The sequence below is a fragment of the Anneissia japonica genome, unplaced genomic scaffold, assembly GCF_011630105.1.
Source record: "Anneissia japonica isolate Jap-2015-1 unplaced genomic scaffold, ASM1163010v1 scaffold287579_len849171_cov184, whole genome shotgun sequence".
NCBI classification, from domain to species: Eukaryota; Metazoa; Echinodermata; class Crinoidea; order Comatulida; family Comatulidae; genus Anneissia; species Anneissia japonica.
Window position 1 is genome coordinate 95,575 of NW_022755335.1, and position 19,189 is coordinate 114,763.

At 32.6% G+C, this 19,189-nt stretch overlaps 2 protein-coding genes across 4 annotated transcripts in view; one reads left to right on the forward strand and one right to left on the reverse strand.

The window, feature by feature from the left end:
• The first annotated feature begins 1,086 nt into the window (after nucleotides 1-1,086).
• Nucleotides 1,087-12,743, forward strand: LOC117123381 (tetraspanin-36-like). 3 transcript variants are annotated; one of them, XM_033269279.1, is made up of 7 exons: nucleotides 1,087-1,213; nucleotides 6,590-6,781; nucleotides 8,383-8,457; nucleotides 9,012-9,113; nucleotides 9,585-9,740; nucleotides 10,042-10,125; nucleotides 10,349-12,743. In XM_033269279.1, the coding sequence occupies exons 2-7, from the start codon at nucleotides 6,608-6,610 to the stop codon at nucleotides 10,451-10,453; spliced, it is 696 nt and encodes a 231-aa protein (XP_033125170.1). In that variant the 5' UTR covers nucleotides 1,087-1,213; nucleotides 6,590-6,607; the 3' UTR covers nucleotides 10,454-12,743. The 3 variants fall into 3 exon arrangements, with proteins under 3 accessions (XP_033125170.1, XP_033125168.1, XP_033125169.1); XM_033269277.1 differs by lacking the exon at nucleotides 1,087-1,213 and adding an exon at nucleotides 1,306-1,490 and having other exon boundaries at nucleotides 10,349-12,736; XM_033269278.1 differs by lacking the exon at nucleotides 1,087-1,213 and adding an exon at nucleotides 3,539-3,673.
• A 2,370-nt stretch (nucleotides 12,744-15,113) lies between these two features.
• Nucleotides 15,114-19,189, reverse strand: part of LOC117123367 (protein FAM81A-like) — a 4,858-nt gene continuing 782 nt past the window's right edge. The window contains exons 2-3 of the mRNA XM_033269258.1: nucleotides 16,815-17,092; nucleotides 15,114-15,778 (exon numbers count right to left, since the gene is read on the reverse strand). Coding sequence (XP_033125149.1) covers nucleotides 15,485-15,778; nucleotides 16,815-17,081 — 561 coding nt within the window. The 5' untranslated portion in view covers nucleotides 17,082-17,092 and the 3' untranslated portion in view covers nucleotides 15,114-15,484. The remainder of the gene's footprint in view (nucleotides 15,779-16,814; nucleotides 17,093-19,189) is intronic.

The following is a 19,189-nucleotide window of genomic DNA, read 5'->3' on the forward strand; positions in this document are numbered from 1 at the left end:
GTCGTATTTAATGGATTTTTAGGTTAACAAATAATAAAGTTCAATTTGTTCTGAATGTATATGGTAAGTGAATGTTATTGGGAATAGGAATTTCCTTTATAGCCTGCCATCTCTATCTTAGTGTAAATAAATAAATAAACAAACAAACATACCCACATTCATAAAAATAATGATATATCTTAAATTATACTTAGTCAATTTTATCCTTTCCACATGTTTAAAAAAACAGTGGGTTTTGAACTTTAGAAGAAAATTGGTATGATGTCATTATTACTGTACTGTTGATGCTTGTCACGGGGGCGGATCCATAATTTTTCAAAGGGGGAGGGGGCACACAACAGTTCCAGAATAGATAAATGAGTAGCACATAAATTTAATATGCATTGACATTTTTAAAATAGTGGCAAAACCGCCCTGTCTCACACTACTCCACCATTCATTTGTGCACCTTCTGACACACCTACATACGTAAAAATAATTTTAATTCCTATGGTGATTAAAAATTACAAAATTAAAGTTGCTCCCAAGTTACAAATATAGGCCTAAATCGTCAATCTACAAATGCAATTACAAAATTGTATAATTCAATTACAAATATAGTTTGCTTTTTTAAAATACAAAACCCCAATCAGTGGCGGATCTAGGGGGTGGTGAATAGGGTGGCTATTTGTTTACTGTGAAAAAAAACAATGGTCACTCGTCTTGTGTGTGTGCTTCTCGTGCACTCTAGTAAAACATACACTTTCTTTTTTAAGCTGAAAAGTGCGCAATTCTATAATATAGTTTTAACTTGTTAGAGGCCATCTTGGTAGTCGGATTTGCAAAGACTGTAATTCAAACATGGAGTAATTATCAAAAAGTACCAAAAAAACACTTTTTAGAACCTTAGTAATAAGAGCATTTTTTGCATTTAAAACAAATACAAGAATAGGGCGACGATAAATTCACCCTTCATATAGTTCGCACTAAATGCATCCGCTCGAACTGGCATCCGCTCGAACTGACATCCGCTCGAATTGACATCCGCTCGAATTGACTGGCATCCAGTGTGCGGACATGCATTACCAGGTCCATACCACAGGGAAAGACAGGACGACGGGTGTTTTAATACATTTTCTAATTTATATAAGGATTGACGTAGGACTATAAACAACATTATTGACTTATTGATATTAACAAGAGAATCTGTTTGCAAATTAAGACTTGTAATATTGTATGTGGGATACCGCAAAATTATTAATTATTTAGAAGAATATTGTTGACTAATCCACTTTATATTAATGACGTAATCGGTCACAAGGAAGGTTGTGTAAATAAAATACATGACCATCAGTCATCAGTCGTTATTTATACTAAATAGTAAAATAAAAGGACGTGTTGTTTGTAATCTTTTAGGCTTCAGACGTTTAATTCCTTTAAAAAACATAACCATGGGATTTTGCACAGCTTCTGCTAAGTTATTTCTGACTGTGCTTGGCCTCTTTTTTACAGTAAGTTTAGTAATTAGTATAGACCTAGTCCTAGGCCTAGCTATAGTAGTAGGCCTAGGTCTAGTGTAGTAGAATAGGCCGTAGCCTAGGCCCTAGGCTAGCTAGGCCAGCCCTCTCTAGGGTTAGCCTAGGCATTCCTAGGCCACTAGATAGAGGGTGGAGGGCAGAGTGGAGACAGGCATCGCCAAGCTTGTGTAAATAAGTGTAGGCATAGTGCCATACATATAGGCTTGGATTGGCCTAGCCTAACTACCGTTCCTTCCATTATAATAGAGAAAGGAAATTTTCCTACTACTACTAGGCTAGGCCTAGGCTAACTAAATGTGCTTATCTAGCCTAGGTACTAACAGAGTAAGACCCACCAAACCACTATGTTTGGTGGGTTCAATGATCTTTGATTTATTATTAATATTACTGTAGCTAAAAGCAATTTGCTTACGTTGCAGACTAGACTGGGTAGCAGGTCAAAACGGCAATAAACCAAAACGGCAATGACCAAAACGGCAATAACCAAAACGGCAATGACAAAAAACGGCGATGATAAGTACAAAAACGGCAACAGACCAAAACGGTAATAGGCATACATGTAGACTGAAACGGCAAAGGAGTGAAATCAATGCCAAGACTATAGCAAGCGGCACCGTGCACGCACCGCAGGTTATCATTTTCTGAATCGTTTTGAAATTGTCCCGACAGACATTGAATATTGCCATGGGCTTTTTTTCCCACTTGAATGTTTTAATGCTTAATCGCGGTTTTTTTTTTTTTTTTTTTACACATCTATGACGAATTATTTAGGTACTTCATTTTGTCTATATTTTAAAGTGTTTATTATTATCATTATTATTATTATTATTGTTATTATTATTTCGCATTTTTATACTTTTATGACATAAAGAGCCTCATTTTATCTGTACTTGAAAGTTTTATTTATTTAAATGTTTACTGCTTTTATATTGTGTTTCTCCCAGTCTTTTTATTATTGAATTTTTATGTTATTATTATTATTATTTTAATTGTTATTATTATTATTTAATTGTTATTATTATTGTTTTTTGTTGTTTTGCGTTTTTTAATTCTATGACAATTTAGCCTTATTTTGATTGTATTTAATTGTTGTACACTTTCATGTTTATAATTGGTTTATAATTTTGCTTTTTTAAACTTTTATGACATAAATTGTTTTTAGGCTTATTTTGTCTGTATTTTAAAGTTTTACTTCTGACAATTTAGCCTCATGTTTTACCGTGTTAATCGTGAACACTGTTTATAATTGGTTTTATGTAGGGCCACATTGAAAATATGTTTTAATTCTTAAAGGAAACTTTCATAGACTATTTTGGTTTATTGCCATTTTGATTTATTGCTGTTTGGTCCATTTCCGTTCTGGTCAAAAAGTGTTGCTGTTTTGGATTTTGCCATTTTGGTTATTGCCGTTTTGACATTGCCGTTTTGGTTTATTGCCGTTTTGACCAGAAAGCCTAGACTGTCTTGACATGAGTGTAGAAAATAGGCAAAAAATTTACTCCAGAGAAGTGTTCAGTTTATGTATAATTAAAGAAGTTTTAATATCAAGATTGTGTGCATAATGTAAAATTGGCATTCCAACTAAGGCTATATAACAATAAATCAAATTTAAACATTTTTCTTGAGAGTATACCTAAACTAGGCACATTATTTAAAGATGAATGTACAATACTTTAAATTTAAGCTGAAAGTACAGTACAGTACCAGCAAAGTATAAAAATAATTAGATATGAATATCATAAATTAAGTTGTCACAATGTGACCTAATGCCAATTGCATTATGCCTTTCATGTTGAATTACAGGCAGTTATGTTAATAATTCGAATTGTGCATGAAATTTGGATCTGAATTATATAATAGGCCTACTGTACCTGACATGCTAAAACTGTAATATACTTACAGTAGCTAGCATGACACAGAAATTACAGTTTGTATAGTGCTAATTTCAAGTACAGATTTATAATCTGTCTCTTATACACATCTAGATGTGTATAAGAGACAGGCAATAACCAAAACGGCAATGACAAAAAACGGCGATGATAAGTACAAAAACGGCAACAGACCAAAACGGTAATAGGCATACATGTAGACTGAAACGGCAAAGGAGTGAAATCAATGCCAAGACTATAGCAAGCGGCACCGTGCACGCACCGCAGGTTATCATTTTCTGAATCGTTTTGAAATTGTCCCGACAGACATTGAATATTGCCATGGGCTTTTTTTACAAGTTGAATGTTTTAATGCTTAATCGCGGTTTTTTTTTTTTTTTTTTTTTATACATCTATGAAATCTATGACGAATTATTTAGATACTTCATTTTGTCTATATTTTAAAGTGTTTATTATTATCATTATTATTATTATTGTTATTATTATTTCGCATTTTTATACATTTATGACATAAAGAGCCTCATTTTGTCTGTATTTGAAAGTTTTATTTATTTAAATGTTTACTTCTTTTATATTGTGTTTCTCCCAGTCTTTTTATTATTGAATTTTTATGTTATTATTATTATTATTATTTTAATTGTTATTATTATTATTTAATTGTTATTATTATTGTTTGTTGTTGTTTTGCGTTTTTTAATTCTATGACAATTTAGCCTTATTTTGATTGTATTTAATTGTTGTACACTTTCATGTTTATAATTGGTTTATAATTTTGCTTTTTTTAACTTTTATGACATAAATTGTTTTTAGGCTTATTTTGTCTGTATTTTAAAGTTTTACTTCTGACAATTTAGCCTCATGTTTTACCGTGTTAATCGTGAACACTGTTTATAATTGGTTTTATGGAGGGCCACATTGAAAATATGTTTTAATTCTTAAAGGAAACTTTCATAGACTATTTTGGTTTATTGCCATTTTGATTTATTGCTGTTTGGTCCATTTCCGTTCTGGTCAAAAAGTGTTGCTGTTTTGGATTTTTGCCATTTTGGTTATTGCCGTTTTGACATTGCCGTTTTGGTTTATTGCCGTTTTGACCAGAAAGCCTAGACTGTCTTGACATGAGTGTAGAAAATAGGCAAAAAATTTACTCCAGAGAAGTGTTCAGTTTATGTATAATTAAAGAAGTTTTAATATCAAGATTGTGTGCATAATGTAAAATTGGCATTCCAACTAAGGCTATATAACAATAAATCAAATTTAAACATTTTTCTTGAGAGTATACCTAAACTAGGCACATTATTTAAAGATGAATGTACAATACTTTAAATTTAAGCTGAAAGTACAGTACAGTACCAGCAAAGTATAAAAATAATTAGATATGAATATCATAAATTAAGTTGTCACAATGTGGCCTAATGCCAATTGCATTATGCCTTTCATGTTGAATTACAGGCAGTGAATATATTTATGTTCCAGAGGATGAAAGAGTAGGATTACGTTAATAATTCGAATTGTGCATGAAATTTGGATCTGAATTATATAATAGGCCTACTGTACCTGACATGCTAACACTGTAATATACTTATAGTAGCTAGCATGACACGGAAATTACAGTTTGTATAGTGCTAATTTCAAGTACAGATTTATAATTGGGCTTGGCAAAATGTTTACATACACTGTAAAACTTCCTGATGTATATAAGTACATTCTGTACATGTACATCGTTCTACCTAGTGTTCTACCTACTATATTTAATTTTAATTTTACAAAGTGTTGTAGTTATTATTTTTGTATACTGTAAAATTTGTGCCTTATACACGGCCTTGCAGAAAAACAACTGCTAGTTGAGCCAAGTTTCCGTGTTGAAATAAAGCTTATTATATTATTATTATTATTATTATTATTATGTAAAACAGAAATATGACAGGGCTAACATATGAGATGCCTATTCAATATTCAACATAGTTTACTGTAAATATTTAGCCTTAATAGAAAACAAACGGCTTCATCATTAAAACGGATGTGTACTAAAAAAAATTAATAATAATTAGGTTCCAGTCTGGCAACCCTAGTTTTAATACCAAGGCTGGGAATTACTGTGTATGTGTGTTGGATATCATCTGAAATACAAAAAAGATATTTATCAGAATTTTGATTAAAGGTTTATTCTTTGCCATCAGATCAGTGTGACTGCATCTGATTCTGATATTAATTATATGGACCTACAGTAAATTGTCCTCGGTTGAACAATAAGATTACTTTTGAGTCATGCCACATATTAAAATTTATTGAAAATGCAAAAAACCCCAAGCTTCGTAAAATTTGAATTGAGCTTTCTTTAACACAATCATTGGCTCTGACTTTCGGAAGACAATTGATAATAAAGTCTAGGAAAAACTTGTAAAAACATGAAAATATCATGAGGAGATGGTTTATTTTCTGGGAAATTCTGGCTTGCGTTTTTACCAATTTCCAGGAGACTTGGGACCCCTGGGCGCTAAATATGGTCTTTAGATTTCTCTATTAGAGGGAATATTAAGAAATATTATACATAAAATGTTTTAAAATGGATGTACAGTTAATAACATGCTATGTTTTTTCTTAATAAAACATTTGATGGTAGCTAAATTTCAATTAAAATTTTTTAAAACATCACTATCATTATACACAAAACACTTTACATACAAAAAATACCATCTTATGATATGCATTGGCTAACATTTTTATGTGTACATATATAAAATACATTAATTTAAATTATGAATTATATAATTATTTCACATATCATGTGTTCTTTCATACTTTGAATGGTTTGTGGTTCTCACAGTTCATCTGTTTTCCATATTTGTAGGATCTGTTTCCTTTTATTACAACTATTCCTTTTTGTCCTTTTTATTTTAAAAATAAATTCTATTCTACTTTTTATGACTTCTCTCAATAGTCTTTCCCTTCTGTGTGTCCAATCAGTATATTTTATCTATCCTTATTACATCCATCAGCATTATTTCTTGTACTGTACCCTTGCTAAAATTTGTAATTCAAATGCAAAATTGATTAAAAATTAACATTGAAAATGTAATAGTAAATTAAAACAAATGCTTTGACGATATTATAACTGATATTTTGTTTAATTTTGAAAACAAATATTAAAAGATACAAATATTGCTTTTTTCACCTCTATAGTTTGCAGCTGGCTGTTTGATGTATGTTGGTGTCATCATATTCTCAGATTACAAAGAATATGATAAAGTCTATGCAGATTACTACATTTGGGTGCCTGGGGCTACCATCATCGTTGCCAGTGTTTTCATGTTTATACTTGGCATAATCGCTTGTTGCGCCGCCTGCAAAGAGAACAAGTGTCTACTAGCCTGTGTAAGTAAAGTATCGTATATAATTTGCAAACTTGGTGCAAACTATAAAAGTTTTATAATCTAAAGTGATCTGTTTGTGTATTGTTTAAGCTCCCACACTTACTTAACTTGGGTATACATGAAAACATTACAGTGCGATAGTATAGGAAAGGATATTAAGGCAATAGAATTGTTTAAAATACTGTTATTTACTTATCCTAGCATTCTCAAAGCATTGTATACTTTGAAGTTTAAGTGATCCTTCATAAACCTTGGCTAGCCCTAACATCACATCGTAGTTTGCTGGTCGAAGACCATCATGCATAACTAACCATGCCGTAGATGTACAGGGGCCTGGGCCTAACAATTGTCGAAAAATTACGATGTTTGCGGCCATTTTCCTTTATAGCATTAGCAAACCATTAAGGCAAAATTCTGAAGTTTAATTTCCAATTGATATGGTATAGTTTAATGGGAATTATGATGATGTTTACAGCAATAAAGAAGGGAGGGACACAATAGCAATCTCCATGTAAAACACCGCTGTGCCAGTCGATTGTTTACTGTATATCACCCACGTTGGGTCACGTTAGGTTACTTTCTAGATTTTCGGATATTGTCTTTAAATATAATAACTCAAGTATTTAGGAGGTCATGTCTATGAAATATCTTGGTGTCATTTTTGATACTAACTTAACATGGGTCTTGCATATTGATAATATGTCTTCTAAAATTTCAAAAAGAATTGGTGTGATTCGTCATGTCAAACAATAACTTCCTTTAAAACTACAAATATGTTGTCAAATACAATTGTAATGCCATTATTTGATTATTGTAATTGCATTTGGTCCAACACAACCAATAATCGCTTTAAATGAACTTCAAATTCTTCAAAATAGGCTGGGAAGAATTCTATTATCTGTTGACATTCACACACCAATTCTTACAGTCATGAATGAGTTGGGATGGAAAAGATTGGTCGACAGATGGAATGAACATCATCTATTATTAACTTTAAAATGTCTAAAAGAAAAGACCCCATCTTATTCTTGTAATAGATTTATCTTTAATAACAATAATCGCTCTCAATGTACTAGGAACAAGTCTAATAACAACTTGATTGAACAAAAATAGAATTGGGTACAAGGCAAAATTACATCTTTATACTGTGCAACTAAAGCACGGAACAACCTTCCAAATGAAATTAAAACAATATTTAATGAACTTTCCATACAGTCTTTAAAAAATCATTTAAACGATATATAACTTTAAAAACATTATTAATTACTCTATTCTAGACAAAATATTGAATAAAACTTTTACAGATTTTTTTTTTTGCCTTTTCCTTTTCAATTTTGTAGTAAGTTTTAAGCAATTTTGTTTTCGATGCAGTAGTTTTTATATTTACGTACATATTGTTTTTCTTTAACTTATTAGTTTTCTTTTTTTTTTATTTTGCTTTTCTTTTATTCTTTTTTACTTGTGATCCACTTGTGATACCAGTACTACATCACTGAAAGTGTAATCACACAAAAGACAGAAATAAATAAAATATATGCTCATCGCCAAATCCCTCTAATATGGCTACAGTATTTATCAAATGTTACTTTCTGTTTATTTCAGTTCTTCACAATCTTGCTTTTGATAGTAATGATGGAATTGACCTGTGGTATTGTTGCAATTGTTTACAAAGGAGAGGTAATCTAATATTTTTTTTTTGTTAATTGTTGTTGAAACTGTTAAATCACTTATTTAACATTAAATTATATCTTCTTCTACCTGATTCACACAAGACTGAGGTAGTCCCATCAAAATTATGAGCCAATTTAAAGATACTCCATGTCTGTGATAAAATCTAGCTTAAAAAAAACATCAATTAAAACAAAGCTGATTTAAATTGATCATCGTGTTGTTCATTTCCAGTCAGACATAGAAATATTAATTTTCACTGATGAGACTTTTTACAGGTACAGTAATACAAACATTCTTGCAAACACATGCAAAAAATGTTTGCATCTGATAATATAGATGCAAGGAAAGTTTTTAACTTGTTCTAATTTTCAATGGAAAGCTAACAATTATAACTATAAAGTAAGCAGTCCAGGAGGAAAATTTATCTATTTTTTTCTGAAATCAATTTTTGAATTTAAGGTTCGGATTAATATGCTAACCATATAAAATGCATTAGATAATATTTATTTATTTATTTTAATATGTACAGTATACTGTATCTAAATTTTTCTCTTTAATAGTTAAATGATGCAGTATCTTCTGGTATGAAGGAGGCATTCTCCAAATATGGGACAGATGATAATGGGGATATTACAAGAAGTGTTGATACCATTCAAGAAACTGTGAGTTATCATAATATTTAAATGAAATTGTACCATCAATATTTTAAAAAAAATTATTATTAATTTAAGACTCAAGCAGCTTAAAGCTTTAAAAGACTGCTATTGTCTCTTGTCACTTGATCTATAATGGTAATCTAGAGGGACAACCTAAATTATTTCCACCTCAGCCTCAACCATGGTGGGGCTGGGGCTGAAGGGACTGTGACCCAGTGGTTGAAGAATGATTGATCACCTGTCAAAAGAAAATTATATAAACTTAATTTTAAAAGTGTTGTAAATTAAGTGTGTTTTGAAATAGTGAGTTCAATTATGTTATTGTTAAGTTTTGAGATTTGTATGAGCTAAATGTGTAGTGGTTTACTGTACTACTGTAGAGAGTACAAAGATTTTGATTAGGTACATTCACTGACACATGTGGTCTTGAGCCAAATCCATGTACATGCATTTGTTATCGACATATTCTTGTTTTAGCTGCAATGCTGTGGAGTTAATAATAGCACTGAATGGGGTACAACCCAATGGGGCTCTGATAACCCAGGCCAGGTGCCTAAAAGCTGCTGTAAGACAAATGCAAACAACTGCACAGGGTCATCCTCTGATATTTCAAAGAACAAAACAAACACAGAGGTGAGTTTAACAGAGCCTATTTGCAAGTACTGTAGAAGAAATACATTATTTATCTTGAAACATCATTGTATGAAATGTATTAATAATCATGGTGTACTGATTTTTCTCAATGATGAATGATTTTACAAAAATAATTTCAGTTCATTACTACTTAACACCCGACTGCAGAATTATAATGACTCCATGCACTGTAGATATTTCACTGCATCACTAGTACAGTAGTTATACTTGTACATATTTTACTATCAAATCTAATGGTTTTTCAAAAAATGTTCAAATTATCTTCTTGTTGAAATTTCAGGGCTGCTACAGCAAAGTGGATGAGCAATTAAAAGCAAACCTAAAGAAGATAATTGGAGTATCTCTTGGACTCTTGGCCTTTCAGGTGGGTTTCATTTTTATAAGAGATATAAAATCATAATAAATTGTGATATGCAGTCTGTTGTGAAACCTGGATAACTAACTTAAAAATTTCATTAAGAATAAAAGATTCTAATTAATAATGATTAAATAAAATTAACAATAACACTTTTATATTTAAGTACTGTAAGTTTTTATTAACTCACAATTAAATATTTTAATTTGAAAACATTATGGTTTTTAAATAGATCATTGGTCTCATCTTCTCATGTGTGTTGTTCTGTAATAAGAAGAAAGTGGCTTATACACAATTGGATGACGAAGGTACTGTCACACATGGATACAGAGCTTAATCTTGAAAAATATTCATCAAGAACCTCCATCGCAGTTATTATGAACCACCATCGTTGGGAGTTGAGAGATTCTTTATTTTGATTATAAAATGCCATCTGTGTTTCTAGCTGCACTTTTTTTAAAACATTGTGTCACTAAGTTAAAGATTTGTGCCGCATAATTGATCTTTTTTTTCTGACAAAACTTAGCAGTCTGTAGCCTTTTTAATGCTAAGTAAGTAACTAAGATGCAAATAGAACAAAAAGTGGTGTATAATGGTGGAGGTTGATTACACTTTACATTCTTAAGCCGGGCAGTCACTGCACCTGAGGGTACTCGGCCGACGCAATTTTATGGAGAATGAAAGGCCACAACACGTGCGCAACGGATCGTTTTTTTATGTTGATTCGTTCGGACAACTACCAAAAATTAGCAGACGGCATCTAGTGCCCAAAGGTAACGGAGTTGGATGCATCGGCCTTATGACCGTTGTAAGGTGCAGTGAGTTCTTGGAATTAATCCTCTTATTTTAAATTTATTTGATGTTTTGGTTATTGTAGTTCATTGCTTATTATATCTGGGTTTTCCCATATGCCTATAGCAATACATATGTACATTCATATACACACACGTATCACTGACATTTCTAGATATTAGCGGAGTTTTGAGTTTATGTTTATGAGTTTATAGACATCTTGTCTTTAATGTTTAACTTCAAATGTGTAAGAAAGGAAAGACTGATCCAAAAAGGGCATCTGCTATAAACATTGTAGCCTAAAATAGATAATTCCCTAAATTTACTATGATTTAAATGCCAGAGAACAACAAAATAACAAGACTAAAATGCTGCTGTGTTTTACAAATAGAAAATGTACACAGGAATTTGAGAAGGTAGTTTGAAAAAGTCATGTATTGGTCAGTATAAAAAAAAATTCAGGCTGACCAACTGACCCGTCCTGATTTCCGAATTTATGTATTCGTGGTGCGTCCTATACAAATACTGTACTTTTGAAGAAACCACTAAACAAAGGCTTGGGTTTCTCCACCATCAAACTATTTGAAAAAAAATGTTTCTGTTTTGTTTATTGGTTGTAGGTTCAATTAACCTTAGTGGTACTCTGTCTACCTTGTGTTGTGGTAGCTCATTTTATAGAGGGACGGAGTCAGGAACGGCATTTTATAATAACTCGCATAAAGCTACATTTACACTAGACACAATAACAACACGACGACATGACAACGACATAACAGACAGAACAGAAATGAATCAGTGTTAAAGAATATACAACGCGATGATCATGTCGTTGTGTCGTTATTGCGTCTAGTGTAAATTTACCTTAAACAAGACTTTTTTATACTTTGTTTCGTGAACTTATTTTTTTTTAAATCGTCATAGGTGGGCAAAAAAAAATAAAAGTTTGTTTTCTTATTTAGCAAAATAGTTTTGCCAAAAACATCTAGACGAAGAAGAAAATAAAAATAAAATGTTGTTGTTGATTGTAAACAGTTTAGTAATGGGATGATTAGAATGCTCTAATTTATATCATTTGGAAGAAATATACATACCTTATTTTTGGAGATTTCAAGGCGGCGAGAGGCGTAATTAAAATAAAGGGGAAAAAAAATCTTTTTTTCCCCCTTAAATTCCCATTCTTTTCATGGCGGAGGGTCCGCCAATTGGCCAAAAATAAAATTTTATTTTTATTCAAAAATCATTGATAGGCAGCGGATTCGCTAAACAAGGTATAAAAAGAGTCTTGCCTAAATAGAACGAAACTACAAGAATTTAAATTTGTAATATCTGGCTAACATTAAAAATTCAAAGCATCCAGTTAAAGTAGGCCTAAGTTATATGCTGATAATACTGTATATTACTGTAGAAGCATTCCAGTGTAGAGTCATCTGATATCAATTTGTGTATTCCATTTATTTAATAACTTTTATATTGTCATCTGAAAAGTTGTAGTGCATGAGCGGAAAGGTCTGTGGTTTGATGAAAACTGTTTGCAAGTTACTATTGTTAATATATTAGCTGGTTGATCTAACAAATTATTCCTATAATCAAAATATTTAATCTGTAGCAAATTAGAAGTAAACAAGTTTCTTGGTGTTTATATTATATATTAACAGAGAATGGAACACTTACTTTTGTAACTTTTTGAATGAAAATTAATTGCTGTTATATTTTTTGTTGTGTAGATCACAGATTTAGTTGTCAATTTATCGTATTTTTCAAGTTTTGTTTGTTCCATTGTATGTCATGCAAATGCAATATTCAATATTAAATCATAGTTTGTGTATTATATTGTATTTGTTTTTCTTGCTTGGGTGAATTGTTAATTGGTTGTGTTGCTCTCCTCTTAACAGCATATAGATTGGCAAATGGAAGTTGTGTTCAATCTATGCAGGGCCGTAGGCACAATTGTAAATGGTGGGGTGAATGGGTCTGCAAAAATAGCCCAACTGGTGTATGGAGGGTCCCTGATGGGATCAAGGGAAGAGCCAGTTGAATGGCAAATTGGTATTTAGGGGTTCCAATAGATTACTGGTTAAAATTAAGACTTTTCTTTTAAGTTTTATTACGACAGTCTTAAAAATGTGTATCTTTTTCGATTGGGGGTGTGGTGTACCCCTCCCCTGGATACGGGCCTGCTATGATTGCGGAACACATTTCATCCCCCCATTTAACTGCACTTATCATTATGGGAAAATCAGGTGGACTTGAAAAAAATACCCATAATTTATATACAGTACAACTCAAAGATTCAGTGCAAGCTTGCGTACAAACCTAACATCCAAATGTTCATGTTAGTGGACATAGCCCAGGGGCTGTGTTTATGTATTCACTCAAAATAGGAAAATTATTTATCAAATGATTTACTTTTTTATTATTATTTTTTTTAAATTTCATTTTTGCACACAGGCCAGATTTAATAGGCCGTCTACTAAGAACCGGGGTATAGTTTTTAAATGAATAAATAACACAATGAAGACACAAGCATATCTTTATAATGGAAGGTAATAGAAAGAAAAAAAAAAAGAAAGAAAAAGAAAAAATTGATAGCCCAGAACGCCTCAAATGTTATTTTCGGGCGTCTAGAACACAAAAATTTCGCGGGGACATCCCTGGGACCTTCTAGGACAGTGTTGTCTCGATCGGCCCAAATTTCGGCCCCCCCCCCCTTTTGGACATCTCTGGATCCGCCTCTGACCCCGGTGCTTATTTAAGGATTTACGGTAATTATTAGACAGAATACTACAGATGCACATTCCTAGTGAAATCATTCATTTCTCAGTTTAACAAAAATACAAGAAATCAAATATAATCACAAACAATTTTGTAAAAGAAAATCACAACACAATTTTATATTTAATGTTAAAAATTAAACAGATATTTCATATATGTACAAAAATTCATATGAATTCATGGGAAAAAATTGAGAACATAGATTGTTTTAAACTGTGAGTTATTATTCATAATAAGGACTACATATGCTCATAAATATTACTAAAATTCCAAAGCCCATAGAATTATGTTTGTACATTTATAAATCAAATTTATTCTAGAATTAAATAAACCAGATAAATGAACATTATAGGCTATGTTCTCACATGGCAGCTAACGGTTAGCAGGATCCGGATTCTGCTAACCGTTAGCTGCCGTGCGTCAATGCGAGAAAATCCCGATCTGGATACCAACAATATGATGATCGAATCACTGGCCAATAAGAAACTGGAAATTGTAAACCCATACGTGTGATTGGTTGATGATAGAAACGCCCTCAACTTGCTAACCGATAGCTCTTGCTAACCGTTAACGTATCCGGATACCGCTAGCGGTTAGCGCTAACCGATCGGGCGTTCTCACACAGGTGCTAACGGTTTTGTCATTATTTCAGATTTTCCCACTTGAGGGCAGAGGGCTTAAAGAATTTTTGTGCCTTTTAAAAATGCAGTCGGTATCATATTGCATATTTTTTTAGTTTAAACAGAAATGTAAAGAGTTATCATGGGAGTTTACGTTTGACCATGTACCACTTAGGCATTGGATTATTAAACACTCATCGCACTAACAAAGTGCTGGAGACTGATTGAAAAGAAGATGTTAGTTATGAATATGAATACATCTGTCAAATTTCATGTTTTTATACATAAAGCAATATCCGAAAATGACATCTTCATATTAGTATGCGGGGGAGATTTTTGTATTTATTTTAATAGTTCATAAGGCTTCTGCCTTAAATGTTTGGTTCTCACATGGAATGATGCAAGCAACACACAGAATAGTAGTATTATAAGTGTGTTTACATTTATGAGTAAATATTTTGAATGAATTTGAATAATATTTTCTATTTGTTTATAATAGCAATTTTATTTTCCTCTTTTTTAAGCAGGACCATTACATCTTCCAGGAGTTGCTGAACCACAATTAATAGTTCCAGAAGATACTAACAAGACCAAAGAGTGTAAACCAACAGATATAACATCTGTACGGAAAATGGTGAAGGATGTTATAGAAAATGTTCAAAGCCCTATATTTACACGGGAGCTGTATATGGTACAAACACATAAAGATACAGAAGTGAGGTTTGAATCTGTCTCTTATACACATCTAGATGTGTATAAGAGACAGGTTCCAGGAGACTTTGGACCAGTGCAAATGTCTATAAGATCATGCACTATTAGTAGATGGGTTGGGATAAACTGTATGAGGTCAAATGATGACATCATCTGGGAGCTATTTTCTGGGAGTAGAATGTTTATATAAATTTTAGCAAAAATCAAAATTGAAATTTGTGTACATTTGCTTTAAAATTGTAAAATGTTTGTTTTGGAGATTTAAATTTCATTCAGGAGTGTTTTACTCCAGCAAGTAAAGCTGCATTCACATCGGATCTGTTACCAAACATTAGACCACGTTTTTGATTCACTGAATGCCAGCGTCCCTATTCTTACACACTGATTCGATTTTCTGATCAGTTTCAGTATGCTTTTGGTGTGAATGCAGCTTTATGCTGGCAAATTCAGTTTTGGGAGAACACTCATAATGATTAACTTATATTAAACTTAATACACAGGAATAGGGAAAAACATACCTTAGTTGAGGTATCCATAATTGTTTCACTAAGGTTTTTACTGAGATCTTGCAGTTGTTTGCTTAAGTTTGAAACTGATTCAAAGATACCTCTCATTTGAGTTGACAACTTTGCAATTGAAGCATCGCACCTACCGACTCGAGACCGCAAGTCTGTAATACTACCAACATGATGGAGTTCAAGATTTTTAACAGAGTGGTTTGATTGTTTGTGACTTTGCTCTCTGATCATCATCTGGGATTCAAGAACCTGTTGGTAGAAATTTAACAAAAAATAAAATACAAATGATTTTGATTAACTAGACATGTTTAACATGTTGGCTGCCAGCAACAAGCATACTTGCCCACAGAGTGCTGCTGAGGGCGCCAGGGATGAGTATACTCGTCAAAATCAGCGTAACATTCTTGCGTTTATAACTTCTAGCCGATAACGTGCAAATGACGTATGTATGTTTGTTGTGTTATTTTGCCGGTAGTACACTCAAGCGGCAAAAGTCGGGATGCCCTATGAACATACCAACCACTACAATAAGCAAACAAGCTAACTCGCACTTGGCATAGTCAATAAAACGTTCTATCGAAGTGCCTTCAGCGAGTATACTCGCCCTATAATATTTTCCCGCCAATTTATTAGACACATCATTTTGATGATATATGACTAGATAAAATTTCAAAAGAGTATGTTTGTACATGTAAACTTGTTTTGGCACACGGGAATGAACCTTAAAAAAGGTCTGGCAGTCAACGTGTTAATGTGCACATTGTATCACTTTTCTAAATATACAGTATTGCAATTGATTTGAGTCGTAATTGAACATACAATCTTTACTAGCCTTAATACAATCACAGCCATTAGCAATGCTAGAGTAAGTTCACTTTGGTTTGCCCTGTTTTCATTTTTTCAAAATTTATTCTTGGTAATTATGAAAAGTATTGAAATAAAAAACATAACACACAAATAATAAATAATGTATGGCTAGAGCAGATGTGGATCCAGACATTCACACCATGGTGAAGATCAGGGTGACAGATAAAAATTTAAATTGTAACTGCAAAAAGCTGAATAATCATGTAAATATCAACTAGCACCTATTCAGTTCATATATTTCTTCTTAATAGAAATGCCATAAATACCATAATACAGTTTATCTGTTTTAATACCCTCAGAATGTTAATGGGATTCGCCCCTTTGGACCCCGCCCCATGGACCTATCTGTGTGATAGTCAGGATGAGCTCCTGAATCCATGCCTGCCGGGTGAAATTTAAAAGAATCTTTTTCATTTACTTCAATATCTTTGCTGAGTGTTGCGACAGTTGTGGTAATTGTCTGTATATGCTCCTTAAGTAATGCCTTTGCTTCTGCCGCTTGGAGAATATTGCCGGGGTTTGAAAGAGTCACCAGGAAATCGTCATTCAATCGTCTTGCTTTATCAACCAACACCTGAGATGTACGTTCTCTCTGAAGAAGTCTGCCATCATTTCCTTGATAGTGACTACCTTCATCATAACTGCCGGGCATATATGGCACAAGATGCCGTCCTCGCAAACTCATGACAGTAAAGCCTGTAAAAGTTAATTTATTGACAAGTTAAGTTTAAGTGTTTTGCCTTAAAGATAATTGTCCCATAAAATATACCATGTTATGAAAATCATTTTTATAATTATTTCTTACTGTAAGGTAAACTCAAAATCTATGATTAAGGGTCTACTGTAATACAGGCACGTACATTAAGCGAGATATATCAAGATTGTTAGTTAAATATCATTCAATATCATTATACAGTACAAATGAATAATTGCTATAAAATGTTTCTCCATGTTTGTCGATTTTTTGCAATCGTCCTCAATCGATGCATGTCATCTATATTTCTTAATAAATGTCCTCTAGCAAGTAGGTCTTCTTTAATCATCCTGAAAGTATTGGTCTGATGTCGGCTAAGCGACCAGGTAACATTTTCGATGATAAAACTGCAAATGTAAGGGCTATGGATGCAGGAGAATTTTTAGGACTACGCAAAACGTGACCTAACATCCTCCATCTCTCTTTTTTGACTCTTTCCATGAGAGGATTAACACCGCAACGTTCATAAAGATCAGCATTAGAGATATTTGCATACAACCAATGGAGATTCAAAATTGTCTTGAGATGACTGCGCTGCCTCACATCAGCTTTCTCCAAAACTGAGCTCGGCGCTGCCCAACAACTGCAATTATACATAACGACAGATACGACTTGGGCTTCATAAACTTTAATTTTCTTTGTAATTGAGATCTTTGTACCACAAAGCCACATCTTTCTATATTTCTGAAAAGCTGCATTGCCGAGACGACATCTATATATAATATCTTGTGTGAAGCAAAACACTGATCCAAGCGATTTCAAAAACCTCCATGGTTCATTGTATTTTAAGTGCAAACCATCATCATTAATTTCATCCTTGTCCGCCACATATACTGTAGGCGGACGAATTCTGTCTTATCTGGATTAAAGTAGAGATCCCATTGCTTAAAAACATTGGTATATTTAGGTAAAAAGTCTGTTAAAGGTTGTTTCGATTCATCAATAAAATCAGAATCATCTGCATATTGCCCCTCTGCTGGCATAAGATTTTCTGTAATTGGTGGGTTTGGCCTATTTATTGATGGCGCGCAAATCATTCAAAGCTCCTGCGAGGACTAAGATAAAAAGATTTCCGGAAATCCCATCACCTTGAAAAGATCCTCTTGTGCACACGAATTCTGCAGATAATATACTACTACTTTAACTCGTAGCGTTGTTTGCAAGTAAGAACCTGATGAGTCGAACATCATCTCTACTACATCCTGCATCCTTGAGAAGTCTTACAATTGTTGTCCTACGAATCGTATCAAATGCACTGGACATAGCTATGCCCATTTTATGTAAGTCAATTTTTTTCTCAAGTACTACTGAAATCAATATTCTCTGTTTGTGCAACTCATTCCTTGTTTGTATGCACACTGAAAAGGTCCCATGTATTCATTTTGAATATGCAACACAGAAATTATCAAAAACAATGTTTACTTATAATTTAGCAGCGCGAAAAATGATACTTTTTACAAATTATTGTTTATATATACTGTCTCTTATACACCTCTAGATGTGTATAAGAGACAGATTCATAAGTGTTTAGCGAATTGAGGGGAATGTACAATAGCTGAGAAATGGAGCACATTGCTGCCCTTACTATACTACTGTATCAATAAACTATGATATATGTCATGTACTACTGTATCAATAAACTATGATATGTCATGTATCTGTGGCCTGTCGAACCCTGGTAGTAAGCTTGGAGATTTAAGGTAATGATTCAAATAGGAACTATCTTAATAGTTTCATCAACCACTGGTGTTTCCTCTTGTCAAATTTTATAATTTATACATAGGCTTACAATTGTCATTGTATATACATATATACTGTATTGTATGTATATGTATTTATTTATAACACCACAACACAACAGTTTTCAAGATGTATTTACTGTCATTGTATATACATATATACCGGTACTGTATTGTATGTATATGTATTTATTTATAACACCACAACACAACAGTTTTCAAGATGTATTTACTGTTTGTTGTTACAAACACACACACGCATATATATCTTCTGTTACGTTTAAATAATTATATATATAC

Excerpts from the sequence above, each read along its gene's own strand:
- LOC117123381 (XM_033269277.1), top strand. The coding sequence starts at position 1,323 with ATGACCATCAGTCATCAGTCGTTATTTATACTAAATAGTAAAATAAAA. Across the intron at positions 8,458-9,011 it reads CAATTGTTTACAAAGGAGAG|TTAAATGATGCAGTATCTTC; the intron begins GTAATCTAATAT and ends TCTCTTTAATAG. Across the intron at positions 10,126-10,348 it reads TTGGACTCTTGGCCTTTCAG|ATCATTGGTCTCATCTTCTC; the intron begins GTGGGTTTCATT and ends GTTTTTAAATAG.